Source organism: Centruroides sculpturatus, unplaced genomic scaffold (genome assembly GCF_000671375.1).
Source record: "Centruroides sculpturatus isolate CEXI.00-Female unplaced genomic scaffold, Cexi_2.0 scaffold130, whole genome shotgun sequence".
NCBI classification, from domain to species: domain Eukaryota; kingdom Metazoa; phylum Arthropoda; class Arachnida; order Scorpiones; family Buthidae; genus Centruroides; species Centruroides sculpturatus.
The window spans coordinates 884,495-898,710 of record NW_019384364.1 but is presented as its reverse complement, the minus strand read 5'-3'; the positions used below and the strand labels follow the sequence as shown (position 1 = coordinate 898,710).

Here is a 14,216-nt window from a genome sequence, read left to right as displayed (position 1 = left end):
CAAGGTCATCTCTATACACCACTGCAGTCGCACTGCCACAAGGAAAGATATGGAAATCAATGTTGCTGCCAACTGCAATCACTGCCCAAACCATTAAACCTCCACCTCTTTATACATGCATTTTGTGGATGTTATTAGCACAATAGCAAGTTCCAGGTATTCTCTAGAGCAATAACCATCAGGAATCAGTCTGCAGACAAAACCTTGACTCATCCAGACTACAGTACCCTATTGTTGTGAAGACCTATTCAGATGAGCTTGAGCCTACTTTAACTCAACCTATCTATGCAAGAAGGACACAGTGGAACACAAACTGGTGGTCTTGCATACAACTGGCCAGCAGGTAGCCATCTGGAAACAGTTTGCTGAGATACCACTCTTTACCAGACATAAAATACTAGCACACACAAACTGGAACAATATACTAAACAAACAATTTGACACCTAAACACTAATTCCAGCAATAAAATGAACTAATAAACTTTAATGCTCAAACGTTTTTGTCTGTCTTTCAGAGGCCCTCATCAGGAATGTAAGAAACACAAAAAAAAACAGTTCTCAAAGTTCACTCCAATTTTAACACCAGAGTAAAATCCTGACTTCCCTAAACATGTTACTGGCGTGTAACGCATATAAGATTTATACAGTGGGTGACAAATGTTTTCGAACTATCTCGCAGTTCTTCCTCGGGTCAACTAGCTTAGGAATGCTTCCAAACGGAGCATGTGGATTTATAAAGCCAGCCAAGTAGCCACATGTGTCAACCGGAAGGAGGAGCTAAATCTGTTGCTGTCCTGGCAGTCCCTTTTAGATGTCAACCCTTGGCTATCTCTACCAGCTCATGACCACGCATGTCAAGCAAGACTGACTTCGTCAAAATGACATTCGAACCCGTCGAATTCCACACGCTCCATTCAGAAGCATTCCTAAGCTAGTTGACCTAAGGAAGAATTGCAAGATAGTTCGAAAACGTTTGTCACCCGCTGTATATATCTTATACACTTTACATGCCAGCAACAGGTTTAGGGAAGTCAGAACAAAAAACAGTTCTATCTTTTGAAAATTTCTAACCATCGAATATAGCTGTGTTCCAATTTTTCAATATTGTAACACAGCTATATTCAACACTGGCATTAAAATGATTTCAGATCCTCATTTTTCAAAATTTGACTATCTCAAGTTTTCTTCTTGAGTTTGTAAAGTGGAAATACAGGCTCTGCACTAAAAAAGTCATTTTTATATCTTCTATGTTTCCTTATTAAAAATGTTCATTCACAAAATTTTTTCTGAAAATGAACATTTTTTCGACATGAGTATGCTTGTCATACGTGGTGTAACAGAAAAGTAATGAGACAATTTTTTTGCAACAATTTTATTTTATTTTTATACATTAACGTTATCTCCTTGAGCAGCTATACATCAGCAGAGGCATTGTTGCCAGTCTTCGTAGCAGTGTTGGAAGGCTTCAACTAAAAATGCATGCAGCTCCGTAGTTATGCTCCTTTGTACGTTATCAACAGTACCAAGATGACATTCTCTTTCAAATGGGTTTTGATCTTGGAAAACAAAAAAAAGTCAGTCGGATTGAAATCAGGGTAATAGGTGGCCTGGTGAATCACAGGAATCTCTCTTTCTGTCAAAAATTGGTTGATGGAAATAGCCTTTGTGATAGGGGCATTGTCATGGTGGAGCATCCAAGAGTCTGCAATGTCCCGTCTGATGCAAAGCATCCTTTTTCTGAGCCTTTAAGGACTTCTTTATAAAAAAAAACTTGGTTGACAGTTTTTTCTGGAGGCAAAAACTTTTTGTGAACAATCCTGATACTATAAATAAAGAATCTTCAAATACCAGATTAAAATACAAAATATAATCCTTCATCAAACCCTTTAACTGGTATTAAACAAGAGTAAAATACATTAATGCTACCAGATTCGTCGTACAACAAAACAACGTTATCGACAAACTACACAACAAGGTTAAATGCTTATCTAACTCTAAACTGGCCGCAGCTCTTGGAATGCGGGATATAGTTATGGATGCCCCAGATATGCCCAAGCTTTTTGCTTTTGCTAAGACACATAAACAAGGCCACAAATTGAGACCTGTAGTTGATAAGGCCACAGCACCCATGCGCAAATTAGGAGCATTCTTGCATGATTTCATCTCTCCAAAGTTACAAGATTACCGATACTCCATCTCCAATCCGGCGGAGTTAATAGTATTCCTGAAAAACACCAAAAAGCTTGCATACATCTCGGTCATGGATTTCCGTTCTTTATATCCATCAATTGAATTACCACCATGTTTTTGCGCACTCCGAGATTTTCTATTACAAAACGTTTATGCTCAGGAATTACACCAGCAGATTCTTGAAGTAGCACATTTGATTTGCTACAACTCAATTTTTCAATTTGGAGGAAACATGTATGCGCAGGGCAGAGGCGTACCTATGGGAAGTGCCGTCTCAGGCGACCTGTGTGAACTGGCAATCAGACAGCTGGAAAATAAAATAATTCCAAGATTCAGCCACGACATCATATTGTACAAGTGATACATAGATGACATCATTATTTTATGGAGGCACGAACCTAACATTACCCTCTTTGTGAATAAGATGAACGACAATCCGTATGACCTTACCATAGAACTTGAGCAACATAGTGAATCCGAGGTACATTTTCTTGACTTGAACATTGCATTTGGAGGAGACACCATATACACATCTGTCTACTGCAAATCTTGTCACCTCCCAACGTATATCCCAGCGAACTCCTGTGATCCGTTCTGATATAAAATGGCAGCATTTAGAGAACTAGTTAAGAGGGCCTACACCCATTGCTCAACACAGGATACTTTAGTTCAAGAATTGAACTATTTGCATAACATCGCTAGTCAACATGGATTCAACACCATGGTCCATAAATTAGCACAACAATTCACAAACGGCCTCCCACCTACTCCTCCACAGAACAGTGTAGAACAAGACCACCGACTTGTTCCAGTCACATGCAACCCGTTCCTAACATCCCTGTATCAAAAAATAGCTAAAAAACAAGGAGTACACTTAGCATACAGAAGATGCCCGTCTATGTTTAAGCTTCTATGCAATGAAAAAGATAAACCTAACGAGTATAAGCTACCAGGGGTATATGCTGTCCCACTGACGGACCATAGATTTGAGAGGGAACTGGTCTACATTGGCGCTACTAAACGGGCTATTGGTGTCAGATGGACTGAACACCGACGGGACATCCTCCACAAAAGGGTTCTACATCATTATCCATATATGCGTCAGACCCGGAGATTTTGGCAAACTTCAACAACGCCAAACTCCTCATTACCACACCGTTTACAGACCACCTCAAATGGTTGAAACAAATGGAAATTTGCAAAGCTTACAACACTTCTGCACCTATTAACTCAAGGGATGACATTACTCTGTCCCTAGCATGGCAGGCCCTACTCCAGAAAGAGGATTCACATTAATAAANTTTGTTTGTACAAAATAAAGAAATAATTTTTAACGATACAATAGCCATGATTATTATTTTAAAAAGTTAACATTAAGCTTAACATCGACGAAAATTCAACGCGAAGCGACACGCAATGGAGAAAAATTTCAGGATGGGATAGGTTAATGTATTTTTTCGTACATAATCAGTTAGCCGAAAAATAAGTTATCCGAACAACCCCAGTCCCCAATTGATTCAGATAAACGACGCTCTACTGTACTGCTTTTTTCATTTAACAATCTAAATTTATATGATTAATAATCTAGTAATTTTAGTTGCTTGATTCAGTATCAAATTCAATTTTTTAAACAAAATTTCTTTTTACCTTTCTCCATCTGAAGACAAAATACTAGCAGATAAAACAGATATGTTAGATTGTTTCCTTTTTTTTAATGAACTTGGATTAAAGAACAATTTACTTGTAGAAGCGGGTATCTCGGAAACAGGGAATTTTGGTAATTTCAAGCCAGAATATTTCATTCTTTTCTTACAGTTTAAACATAAACAAACCTGAAAAATATTTATGAATAATTTAATTAGGTTGTCGACTCATTAATACAAAGTAGATATAAACAATTGATTAAAGTAGCCCTACATTAAATAGTAGATGAAAGTTGACAAACATTTAACAATTTTAACTTCTAAATTTGTTTGATTCATAAGAAAAGAACTTGAGTTGACAGAAATACTGAAAACAGTCATCTAATATTTAACATAAGGCTCTTTTAATCACATAATTGTTTTAAATTAACACAATTTAATTTTTATTGTAATTAAAATTATGTTATTCATTTGTTAAATTATTGTAATATTAATAAATATATCAAAAAATATATTCATAACATCCAGAATATTTTATGCCATATGACTGATCTAGTGGCTTTCCACACAGTAAATGCAAAATTGCATTTCTTCTCATCCTTTTGTCTCAATTCATCCCTTCTGATTTATTCTTCATTATTCCCGACTTTTGCCGAATGTAGCAATGCTTTTAAAGTGATGTAGTTTTTATTATTACAGAAATTGCTTTTAGCCCTAAGTATAAATTAATTAAAATATCTATAACCGTAAGGCAGATAATAGTAATATCATATGTTGTCACCACTTGTGCTCCAGATGTGCAAGGTAACACACCTCCTTTGTAACCGCTCCCTGCATCTTGTAGAAATATCTGAACCTGCAACTCTGTTGTCCTACTGTTTTTGGTATGTATATAATTTAAACTGACTGCATAACATTAGTTCATAACTGTTAACCAATAATTCAGCTATCTCATAACTATTTTTGTATCAGCACCCTGTTTGTCACATTACCATGCAAAGTTAGGAAGAAATATTACTCCCGTCTACATTGATAATGCTTACTGCTCATACAGTCATGGCGACGTTTTCATCTTTATATTGTATAGCTTTAGGCATAGTTTTAAGTTTAATTTTAAATTTATTATTTTTTTCACCTTGTATAATTTTTAAGTATACTAAGACCTCTCATTAATACCGACTGATGAGGGACTATTTTTCTATTGGAAAATAGTCTGAAATGCATTTTGGATTTTTACGGTTTTTATACTTATTGTATACCCCTTTTTGTTTTATTAAATGTTTTTACTTTGATTCTTGAGTGTTTGTGCCCATTATCATTGGTGTGCCCTTACTATTAACTGCCTCACAGTTATAGATATTTTAATTAATTTGATGAAGTTTTATCATAAAGCCCAGTTAACTCATTTTGTAGCAATTTTTTCACATCTTTCCTTGTTATGTTCCTTTTTAAAAGATAACAAGATGGATTCTTGCCAATTTTACCAAAAAATGGATTAGATTTCATAGTATGAATGTCTTAAAATTTGACATTTTTTACTACTACAAGATAGTTTCACTACTGATCTAATCACAACTTGGCTTGGAGTCTCACCATAGGAATGCTTTTTTTTTATACTTCATTATACTTGATTATCTCAGTTCCTATAATAAACATCATTTTATATATACACAATAACCCAAACTAAAGCATAAAACCAATTAATTGAAGTAAAGAATAAACATTTTTTTTGTGGTCCTAAGCCACCATCTTCAGTTTATTCAGTCATTCAAATGTACAACAATATGTATTTGAATAATATAGAATATTTTAATTTCAAACTGTAGAACATTAACATTACATGCTATTTTAATTAATTGGTTTTATGCTGGAGTTTGGGTGTATTGTGTATGATGTTTATTGAAATCTCCAGTCCAGTTCCATTAGTAGTAGTTGAATATCATTTTTGTTCCTTAACTATTTTACTATAGGTAACAAGTTTTCTATTGACACAAAATGTACTGTAGTGAATTATTTTTAATTAAAATTTTTTATCTATAAATATCCATGTTATTCTTACATTGAAATGTGAAAGTTGTCATCAGTTTTATATGAACTGTCTTTATAAATAGCTTCTGCAGTCAATATCTTACAAGAAGAGTACGTGAATATATTTGCATGGACATTCCAAGTACTTGTTGCAAGATGTGGGAACACTTGAAAAGTTTGAAAATGAGCTTTTTTTGGAAATATCTCAAAGATATTACAATAAATTTATCTGCTTAGATTCTATTCATTGAACAGAAGAAACTGCAGGAAAAATTACATACAAAAAGTATATTCAATATCCAATTCATTATTTTACACAATTACTATGAATAGAACATGTCTTAATGTGTATTAAAATTTCATAAATTTTTAAATATGTTAATAATAAAAAGCTTATTGGATTTTTTTTTATTATTAATTAAAGCCCAGTGGATTTAATTAATTGAAAATGACAGGATACTCAGAAATTGAAAGGACACTATACACTGTATGTTGGGAAAACATTTTGGTAATATTGGTGATATTTTTATATCAGAAACATGATTTTTAACCCACAACTTGTATTTTCATTAATGAAAAGATCAGTCTGTTCATTTTTGGCATTAAACAGTACGAGAGCCAGAATGAAGTTGGAGCATCTAGTATTTGCAATTGTATTATCAAGTTTTTTTTGGTGCTTTTTGCAGTTATTTATAATTCTCTCTGATAGTTCTTGTAAACACTGTCATTAGAGGCTTTTCTCATTACTTCTCATAACTTCTATAACTCAGTAACTCCATAGATTGTGCTTGTAGTTCAGCTCTGGAACACAATCTATGAAGATGTGTTCTTGCCATCCCTGTCATCAAGTGAAACTGTTCTGTAGTATTTATCTATTATTGCAGAGTAAACACACCAACAGCACAAGCTAAAGAGAACCAGACTGACATTTGGGCATCTAGTTATCACAACTGTTCTATTAATTTAAGATTTCTTTTGTGCTTTTACAGATGGTCAAATTAGACCATCTGTAAAAGCACAAAAGAAATCTTAAATTAATAGAACAGTTGTGATTTCTATTTTGAATGTTTTGCATTAAATTGTGTTGTACTCTGCTATTGTAAGATGGTCCGACTCTCGTCTTATCACAATATAGTTTTTAACAATATGGATTATTGATAATAATTTGAATAATAGATTGAATCTGGAATATTCTTACAAAACATGCAGTCAATTAAGAATAAATCATTCACTGTCTGGAATTATTGCCTAGATATCATATAGATAGGCTGCTTCCTCCTCCTAGGATGTCATTCTCATGTGGAATTCAACTGATGTAAGCAGGTATGTAGACTACAGTGTTCCATCAATTGGACCTTTTCTGGATGATTCCAAATTTCTCTTTAGTCAAAGAAATAAATCTAATCTATAAATTATTTAATCATGCTACTCATAATTGTGTCCTGGACAAAAAAGTTAATTTAAATTCTAATCATTGGTTCTCTTTGAGTTAAATATTCTTAGGAAATTATATGATGAAAATGGAAACCTGGAAAACCTAGATAACTCTATTTACATAGAACAATTGAAAATATTCTATTCACAATGCCAAATTTAATTTAATGATTATTTTATTATTTCTATAGTTAATAAATTTCCATACAATACTAAAAAGTTCTGCAGTTTGATTGCAATTAAAATTAAAATTTTTGCTTTTGATATTCAAATTATAATTCTACTTTAAGATATTTCAGCAATATAATGCTTTTAAATATAAATTATATTGTATAAATCACAGGTAAATAAATGCATTTATTCAAAAACATTAAAATAAAATAAAAACTTACGATTTTATTTGATTGAGATTTGAACCGAGCCAATTTTTTCTTATCTTTCATACTCAAATTCCAAGAGCGACTTTGTTCTTTCTTATGTAACCGTAGAATTTGCTTGGAAACAATAGGTCGTGGATAAATACGAATTTTACAGTTGTCGGGTAACAACGGATTAAGACAATTTTTACAGAGTGAACAACTTTCTTTTTCTGAAATAACTTTAAAGTACAAATAAATGATATATATAAATGTTATAATTAATTATAATTAATAAACATCTAATAAAAAAAATGTATTTAAACTCTTTTATCAATTTCAGTATTTTTAATCAATGGTTATTTTCTACATCTTAAATATGTTCACTCTTGAAAAGGATGTGCAGGCTCGTTAGAATTGTAAAGGAACACCCAGATGACTTAAGTACAGTTATGTTTTCTTCAATTCTACAAAAATTTACATATGCTATGAAAATGTAACATATGCAATTTGTATATAGAGGTCAATGTTTAGACCACAATGAGGGACAAGTCAAAAAGTAGTTCACAGTTCTTGTGTCCCCTAATTTATAGATCTAGGAAGGAGGTTCTGCTTCCAAGAGTATGCCCTCTAGTATCGAGAAGGGCACTACATGCCACCGCAGTAGTCCCCCAGTGATGTTAGTCACAAAGTTTTTGCAGGAACCAAACTGTCCTTCCAGTGTGCATTTGGTACACTTCTCCATGATTATTGCAGTGAAGTCTGACACTGTGTCCCTTGCTGTAGAGTCTGCTAGGCTTTCAGGTAAAAAGGCTGGTTTCAGTTGGTTGATGGAGATTTCCTCCTTTCTTCCTTTTATCCTTAACATAAAGTGCTTCTCTCTCTCTCTCTCTGTACAACTATTACAAAGAAACCATTGTAGGTTGGTTGCAGTGGTGTTTGCACTGCATCTCAGTGTGTGAAAGAGTGTGTGCTCATCAATAGGTCTGGATGCACAAAGACTTTCGCTTGCACATGGTTTGATGTTAGCTTGGGTGTCAACCTCTGCATACACATTCATAATTGACAGGTAAAGGTAGTTGGGTATGTTGGCTCCAATGTGGTTGCTTCAAGGAACTCATCCAGGAGTCAAAGGCTGGTGCCATACACCATCTCTGCACAGGTAACTTGGAGGTCCGGTTTGAAGGCTGAGTGTATGCCTAGGATAGTAGGGAAAACTTCAACCCACAAAGTTTAAATAAAATGTTACAGCACAATACATTGATTGTGCTGTAACATTTTATCACTACCTTAAGTGGCCAATGTAAGTAGTTGACAATGCCATTGGCCTTTGGGTTGAAAGTAGTGATACATAGATTGTTTATTCTCAGCAGTCTTATTATCTCCTGGAACAGCTGTGCCTCAAATTGTCATCCTCTGTCAGTATTAATCTGTTGGAAGATGCCAAAACAGGAGATCCATTCACTTAGGAATGCATGTGTGATAGTTTTTGCTGTTATGTCAGCTATAGGAACTACCTCTGGCCAACGTTTGAATTGGTCAACCATGGTCAGAGCATAGGCATAGCCCCTAGAGATAGTGGCAGAGGTCCTATCAAATCTAAGTGGATGTGTTGAAAATGTTCATTCGGCAACAGGAATTTCCCTGGTGCGCTAAATGCATGTCTCTGCACCTTAGCCTTCTGGCAAGGTATGCAAACTTTAGTCCATTTGTTACTCTCAGTGTTGATAGTTGGCCATATGAAGCATTCCTTAAGAAGCTTGTTCATGGCCTTAATTCCTAAATAGGAAAGGTTGTGTAGAGTTTGTAACACAGTGAACTGATGTTGTTTCAGTATATAAGGTTACTATTCCTGTCGAAATGTCACAAAATAGTTCCATCTCACTATCTGGTAGTGCAACTTTCTTCAGTTTCAAGGAAACATTCTCTGATAGGTATTGCAAGACCCCATCAGTTTCCTGAAGCCTGTATAATTTCAAGATAATCAATGATTGAGATAGCCCTTATCTCTGTTATCCAAGAGAGTGTATTGCCAACTGCATTATTTACACCTTTAATGTAACACAAATCAGTTGTAAACTGGCAAATAAAATTGAGCTGCCTGTTTTGCTTGGGAGAACTTTTTCTGCTTTTTGCCTGAAGACAAAAATCAGGTTTATGGTCAATCTGGGTATAAAATTGCCTGCTCACAAGCAAGTATCTGACGTGCTTGATAGAAGCATAAGCAGCAAGCAATTCCCTATTATAGGCACTGTACTTCTGCTCTGTTGAGGACAGTTTCTGTGTGAAGAACTCAAGAGGTTCAAACTTGCCATCTGTGTCTGTCTGATGAATAGCACCTCCAATCACATAATTGCTAGCATCCACACACAAAGCCAACTGTGCCATGGGGATGGATTGGTGCAAGGTGAGGATGGACAGTTGGTGCAAGCAACATTGTTAGTGCCGCTTGAACCAACTGTTCTTTGAAGCACAAAAAAGCTTGTTTTATCTCTTGGGCCCAGCTTATACAGCAGTTATCATTCTTTGTGGCCCCTTTAGGTATTTGTTTAATTAATTAACAGCAATTGACTGTCTGCAGCACAAGGCAGAAATCATCAATAGAAATTAAGCAGCCCCAATAATTGTTGAAGTTCCTTTATTGTTTGCAGTTCTTTGTAGTCCAGGAAAAGCTGTATCTTGTTTAGCAATGGCTTAACACCTTTACCACAAGCTGTGCGCCCTAAAAACAACAGCCCTGGCACAAGTTTGCATTTTGCTACATTTAGCTTGCGGCGACAAATCACGGACTGGTGAGATGGCACNGATGGTCAGTAGATCGGGGTTAATGAGCGAGTCAGACCGGTGTTTAGGGACAGAGTCATACGAAGGGTGCGACGGGGTCCGTCGACTCAGAAGTGTTGTGTTGTTTCCTCTTTGTCGCAGTTAAGACACACTGGTGAGTCCGCAAGGCGCCGAAGGTGCAGAACATTGTATTTCAATACTGCTTTAATACTTTTAGATGAGCAAACCAATGACATAGTCCGTTTCAAATCAAACGGACCACGCCATTGGTTTAACACATCTGTGTAAGCAAAGTTTTCAGATATCAATTTAAAATATTATAACGTGTTCACATATAATTAAAATTTTATTGCTGAAAAAATTAAATTTATATTATCTTAATTGACAATAGTGTTCTCATTTTATGCAAAAAATTTAAACATTAAATGGAATTTATACGAGCCGCAGCATCGGGTGTTGCAAACGACAGTACTATAACTTGCGGCGACAAATCACGGACTGGTGAGATGGCGCCACTCCTCTACGAGTTTCCCGGGAATCCCGGATAGAAAAACGGAAACTGGGTTTTTCCCAGAGAGAATTCTGGGTATTGTTGCTTCTTCTTGTCGGGTGATCGCTGCCATGAGCACGTGTAGCACTCTTTCAAGTGTACTCGAGGATTGTTGTAAATAAATGTTGTTTTAGTTTAAAATGTGGTCGTGGCTTACCTAATTCACGTTTACAACCTTCTGATAAAGACAGTCTTGGTGGAGATGTAAATGGATGGAGAAAGACGGCCAGGTTTCGTCTAACCGATGGCGGCCATCCATTACCTCCATTGGTGACCCGAACGTGATTTTACGTGAATTCGAACATCAAGGAAAGAACAAGACCTTTACTAGTTCTGCATTGTGTTCCCTCAGTGGATAATACGGAATAAATTCCGCGACTACGATAGACGACGCTCTTTAGATAGGTGAATTGCTCGCCACTTCTAACCGGCGAAATTGTCCCCACATTTGTGCGTCCGCAATTTCTTGCCAGAATAAGTCATCTAACACGGGTAAGTGGAGTTTTCTGTTCCATCTCTTTTGCCGTTCTGCTGAGTAGGTGTCACCTGGTTGTCTTAAAATGCCAAACGAAATCGATCTTAAGCCAGAAATCAGTCGGGCAGCTCTTAAACTTCCCCAATCTTGGCATAAAAAAGCCGATTTATGGTTTATAAATATCGAGGCCCAGTTTAAACTCGCTGATATATCGCAAGATACTACTAAGTATTACGCAGTGGTTTCAGCTTTCAACTCGGAAGTGTTAGCGTACGTGAGCGATATCGTTAAAAACCCTCCTAGGGAAAATTTATATCAAACACTAAAAGATCGACTCATAGCAAAATTTTCCCATTCCGAACAAAAACGAGTGAAAGATTTGCTGTCTAATGCCGTGTTGGGAGATGATAAACCATCTCATCTTTTACGCAAAATGCGACAACTAGCTAGTAATAAAGTCGGGGAGGAATTTTTAAGAACGCTATGGATTCAGCGTTTACCCAAAGAAACTCAGGCGATTCTTTCTGTTTCTGATGGGGATTTAGACAAATTAGCCCAAATGGCTGATAAAATTCTCGAGCTCACACCTTTGCAAATAGCTAAAACTAATTTAGAAAGGAACGAAAATAATACACACGCGGCCATAATGAAGCTCCAAACGCAGGTCGCTGAGTTAACTGAGCAAGTTAATCGCCTAGCAAGGCCCAGCGACAGACAATCACGCGATTATAGACACCCCTGGAATCGTCAGCGTTCGCAGACACCTGTTCGACCCCAGGCAAAAGATCTATGCTGGTATCACGCGAAGTTCGGTGATGAAGCAAATAAATGTAAGGCCCCTTGCAAATTCCGAGCAGGGAAATTAGCTCGGAAATCACACGTGGCGCAAAGTGATTTCCAAATTAACAACACAAGCCGCCTATTCGTTTACGATCCAACCTCACGTCGTCACTACTTAATCGACAGTGGTAGCGACATTTGCGTTCTACCATATAACGCCGCCATGGCATTAAGAGCACCCGCCTCATTGACACTTTATTCGGCAAACAATTCCCCGATAAAGACTTACGGCACAAAACTCATAACCGTGTCCCTAAACTTAAGGCGCCAATTTACGTGGCCTTTTGTAATCGCAAACGTCAGCAAACCAATAATAGGCGCCGATTTTATAAGACACTTCGGTCTCCTGATCGACTTAAAAAACGCCCGCATTACAGACCCATTAACGTCCTTGACAACGACATGATCTGCTCACCACGGCGCGCAAACTAACATTACTTTAATTGCTTCTAATTCGGAATTCAGTGACATTTTAAACAAATATAAAGATATCCTTTGGCCATATCCATCTAGCACCAAACCCAAACATAACACGGTCCACCGTATTATTACCAAAGGACATAACGTTTTTTCTCGCCCCCGNTCACTTCCAAGTTCTGGGTTACGGAAATATCCAAATAGGCACTTAAGTTCGTTGTTACGGTATAATCCAAATAGGCACTTAAGTTCGTTGTTACAGAATAATCCAAATAGGAGGTATTGAACGGGTCTGGTTGATGCTTCTTTTAGAGGAACGGCAGCGACTGTGTCGAAAACCTCCGATTGTCGCTATTTTCATTTGACAGTTTAGCAATAATAGGTCAGAAGGTTATGTGAAAGCGTCTTTTCGCGACTGAGAACTGGCTGAGTAATTAACTCCCAGGTGTGAAATTTGATACTTTCTAGATAAACTTACTATTGTTCACGAGTTAGGTCAGGCGGTAGGTTAATAAACACGGCTGAATCTCACAAATGGAAGGCACCAGCAAAGTAGTTTTAAATGTCAGGAAAGTTAAACTACTCGTTGCTGGAATTTTTTAACATCTTTTCTAGAAATTTGTAACTTAGTATCGTATGTTCTACATCTATTTACTTTGCCCTGTGATTTGGAAAGTCCTGGGCTTAAGCCTTGTTATTTCTTATGTAGATCTGCCACTGTTAAGAGTCAATATCCCATGGAAACTCTTCCTGAGTGGCATACTTTTTAGCAGATCTGTTGGTCTACCAACGGAGTACTTCCTTTGGAAAACTGATCCATATTTACAAGTTAGACACACGTATAAACCCTAAAATTTTACCCGAATAGCCTATTAGTTACGCGGGAACCCGCGAGAAACCACCAGTGTTCTGTTGTTTTGTCCTAAAGTACGTGCTCGAAGTTTTCCCTATTATGTAGGGTGAAATTTGAGCATATACTGTAGGAAGCTGAGTCTATAAATATTAATCTTTTCAGATAAAATAGTACCGAAACGAAACGATTTTCCATTATTTTTGGAAATAACAGTAATATTGTAGTAGACCTAAGTCATTTAATTATAATTAAATAGCTTTTAAATATCTTTAACATAAGATTTTTCATCTGTCATCCTTTTTATTGAAAACGAGAATAATAAACACTGTAACGGACACTTTGTACCATACATGTGATTGGTCGAGTTGCCAGTGGTGCGAAGCCATTGTTCGTTGGATTATGACTAAACGCCCCTAAGGCGGAAGACCCCTAACCGCGAAAACGGAAGTCGTTGGGAGAATAACCCTGTGCGGTACGAGAGGAACCGCAGGGTCAGTCACTCTTTGGCTTGGTCTCTGGTTGTGAGGACGTCGACGAGTGCAAGAAGCAAGAAGAACGAACGTATACCCCAGAATAGATTGGAACCTTGGGGTACGGACTCACCATTTGAACTTGTACCTGGCTAAGATTCCCGTTAGCCGTAACA

The 14,216-nt window shown here is 36.6% G+C and overlaps 1 protein-coding gene and 1 long non-coding RNA gene across 2 annotated transcripts; one reads left to right on the top strand and one right to left on the bottom strand.

The window, feature by feature from the left end:
* Window positions 1-3,990: 3,990 nt before the first annotated feature.
* Window positions 3,991-7,931, bottom strand: LOC111641906. Its single transcript, XR_002759492.1, has 2 exons — window positions 7,688-7,931; window positions 3,991-4,022 (listed from the first exon to the last, which is right to left on the bottom strand). It is a non-coding gene; the product is annotated as an uncharacterized LOC111641906 (long non-coding RNA).
* A 3,614-nt stretch (window positions 7,932-11,545) lies between these two features.
* On the top strand, window positions 11,546-12,706 carry LOC111642322. The gene has a single exon (XM_023388659.1). The coding sequence runs from the start codon at window positions 11,546-11,548 to the stop codon at window positions 12,704-12,706; it is 1,161 nt and encodes a 386-aa protein (XP_023244427.1).
* The last annotated feature ends 1,510 nt before the right edge of the window (window positions 12,707-14,216 follow it).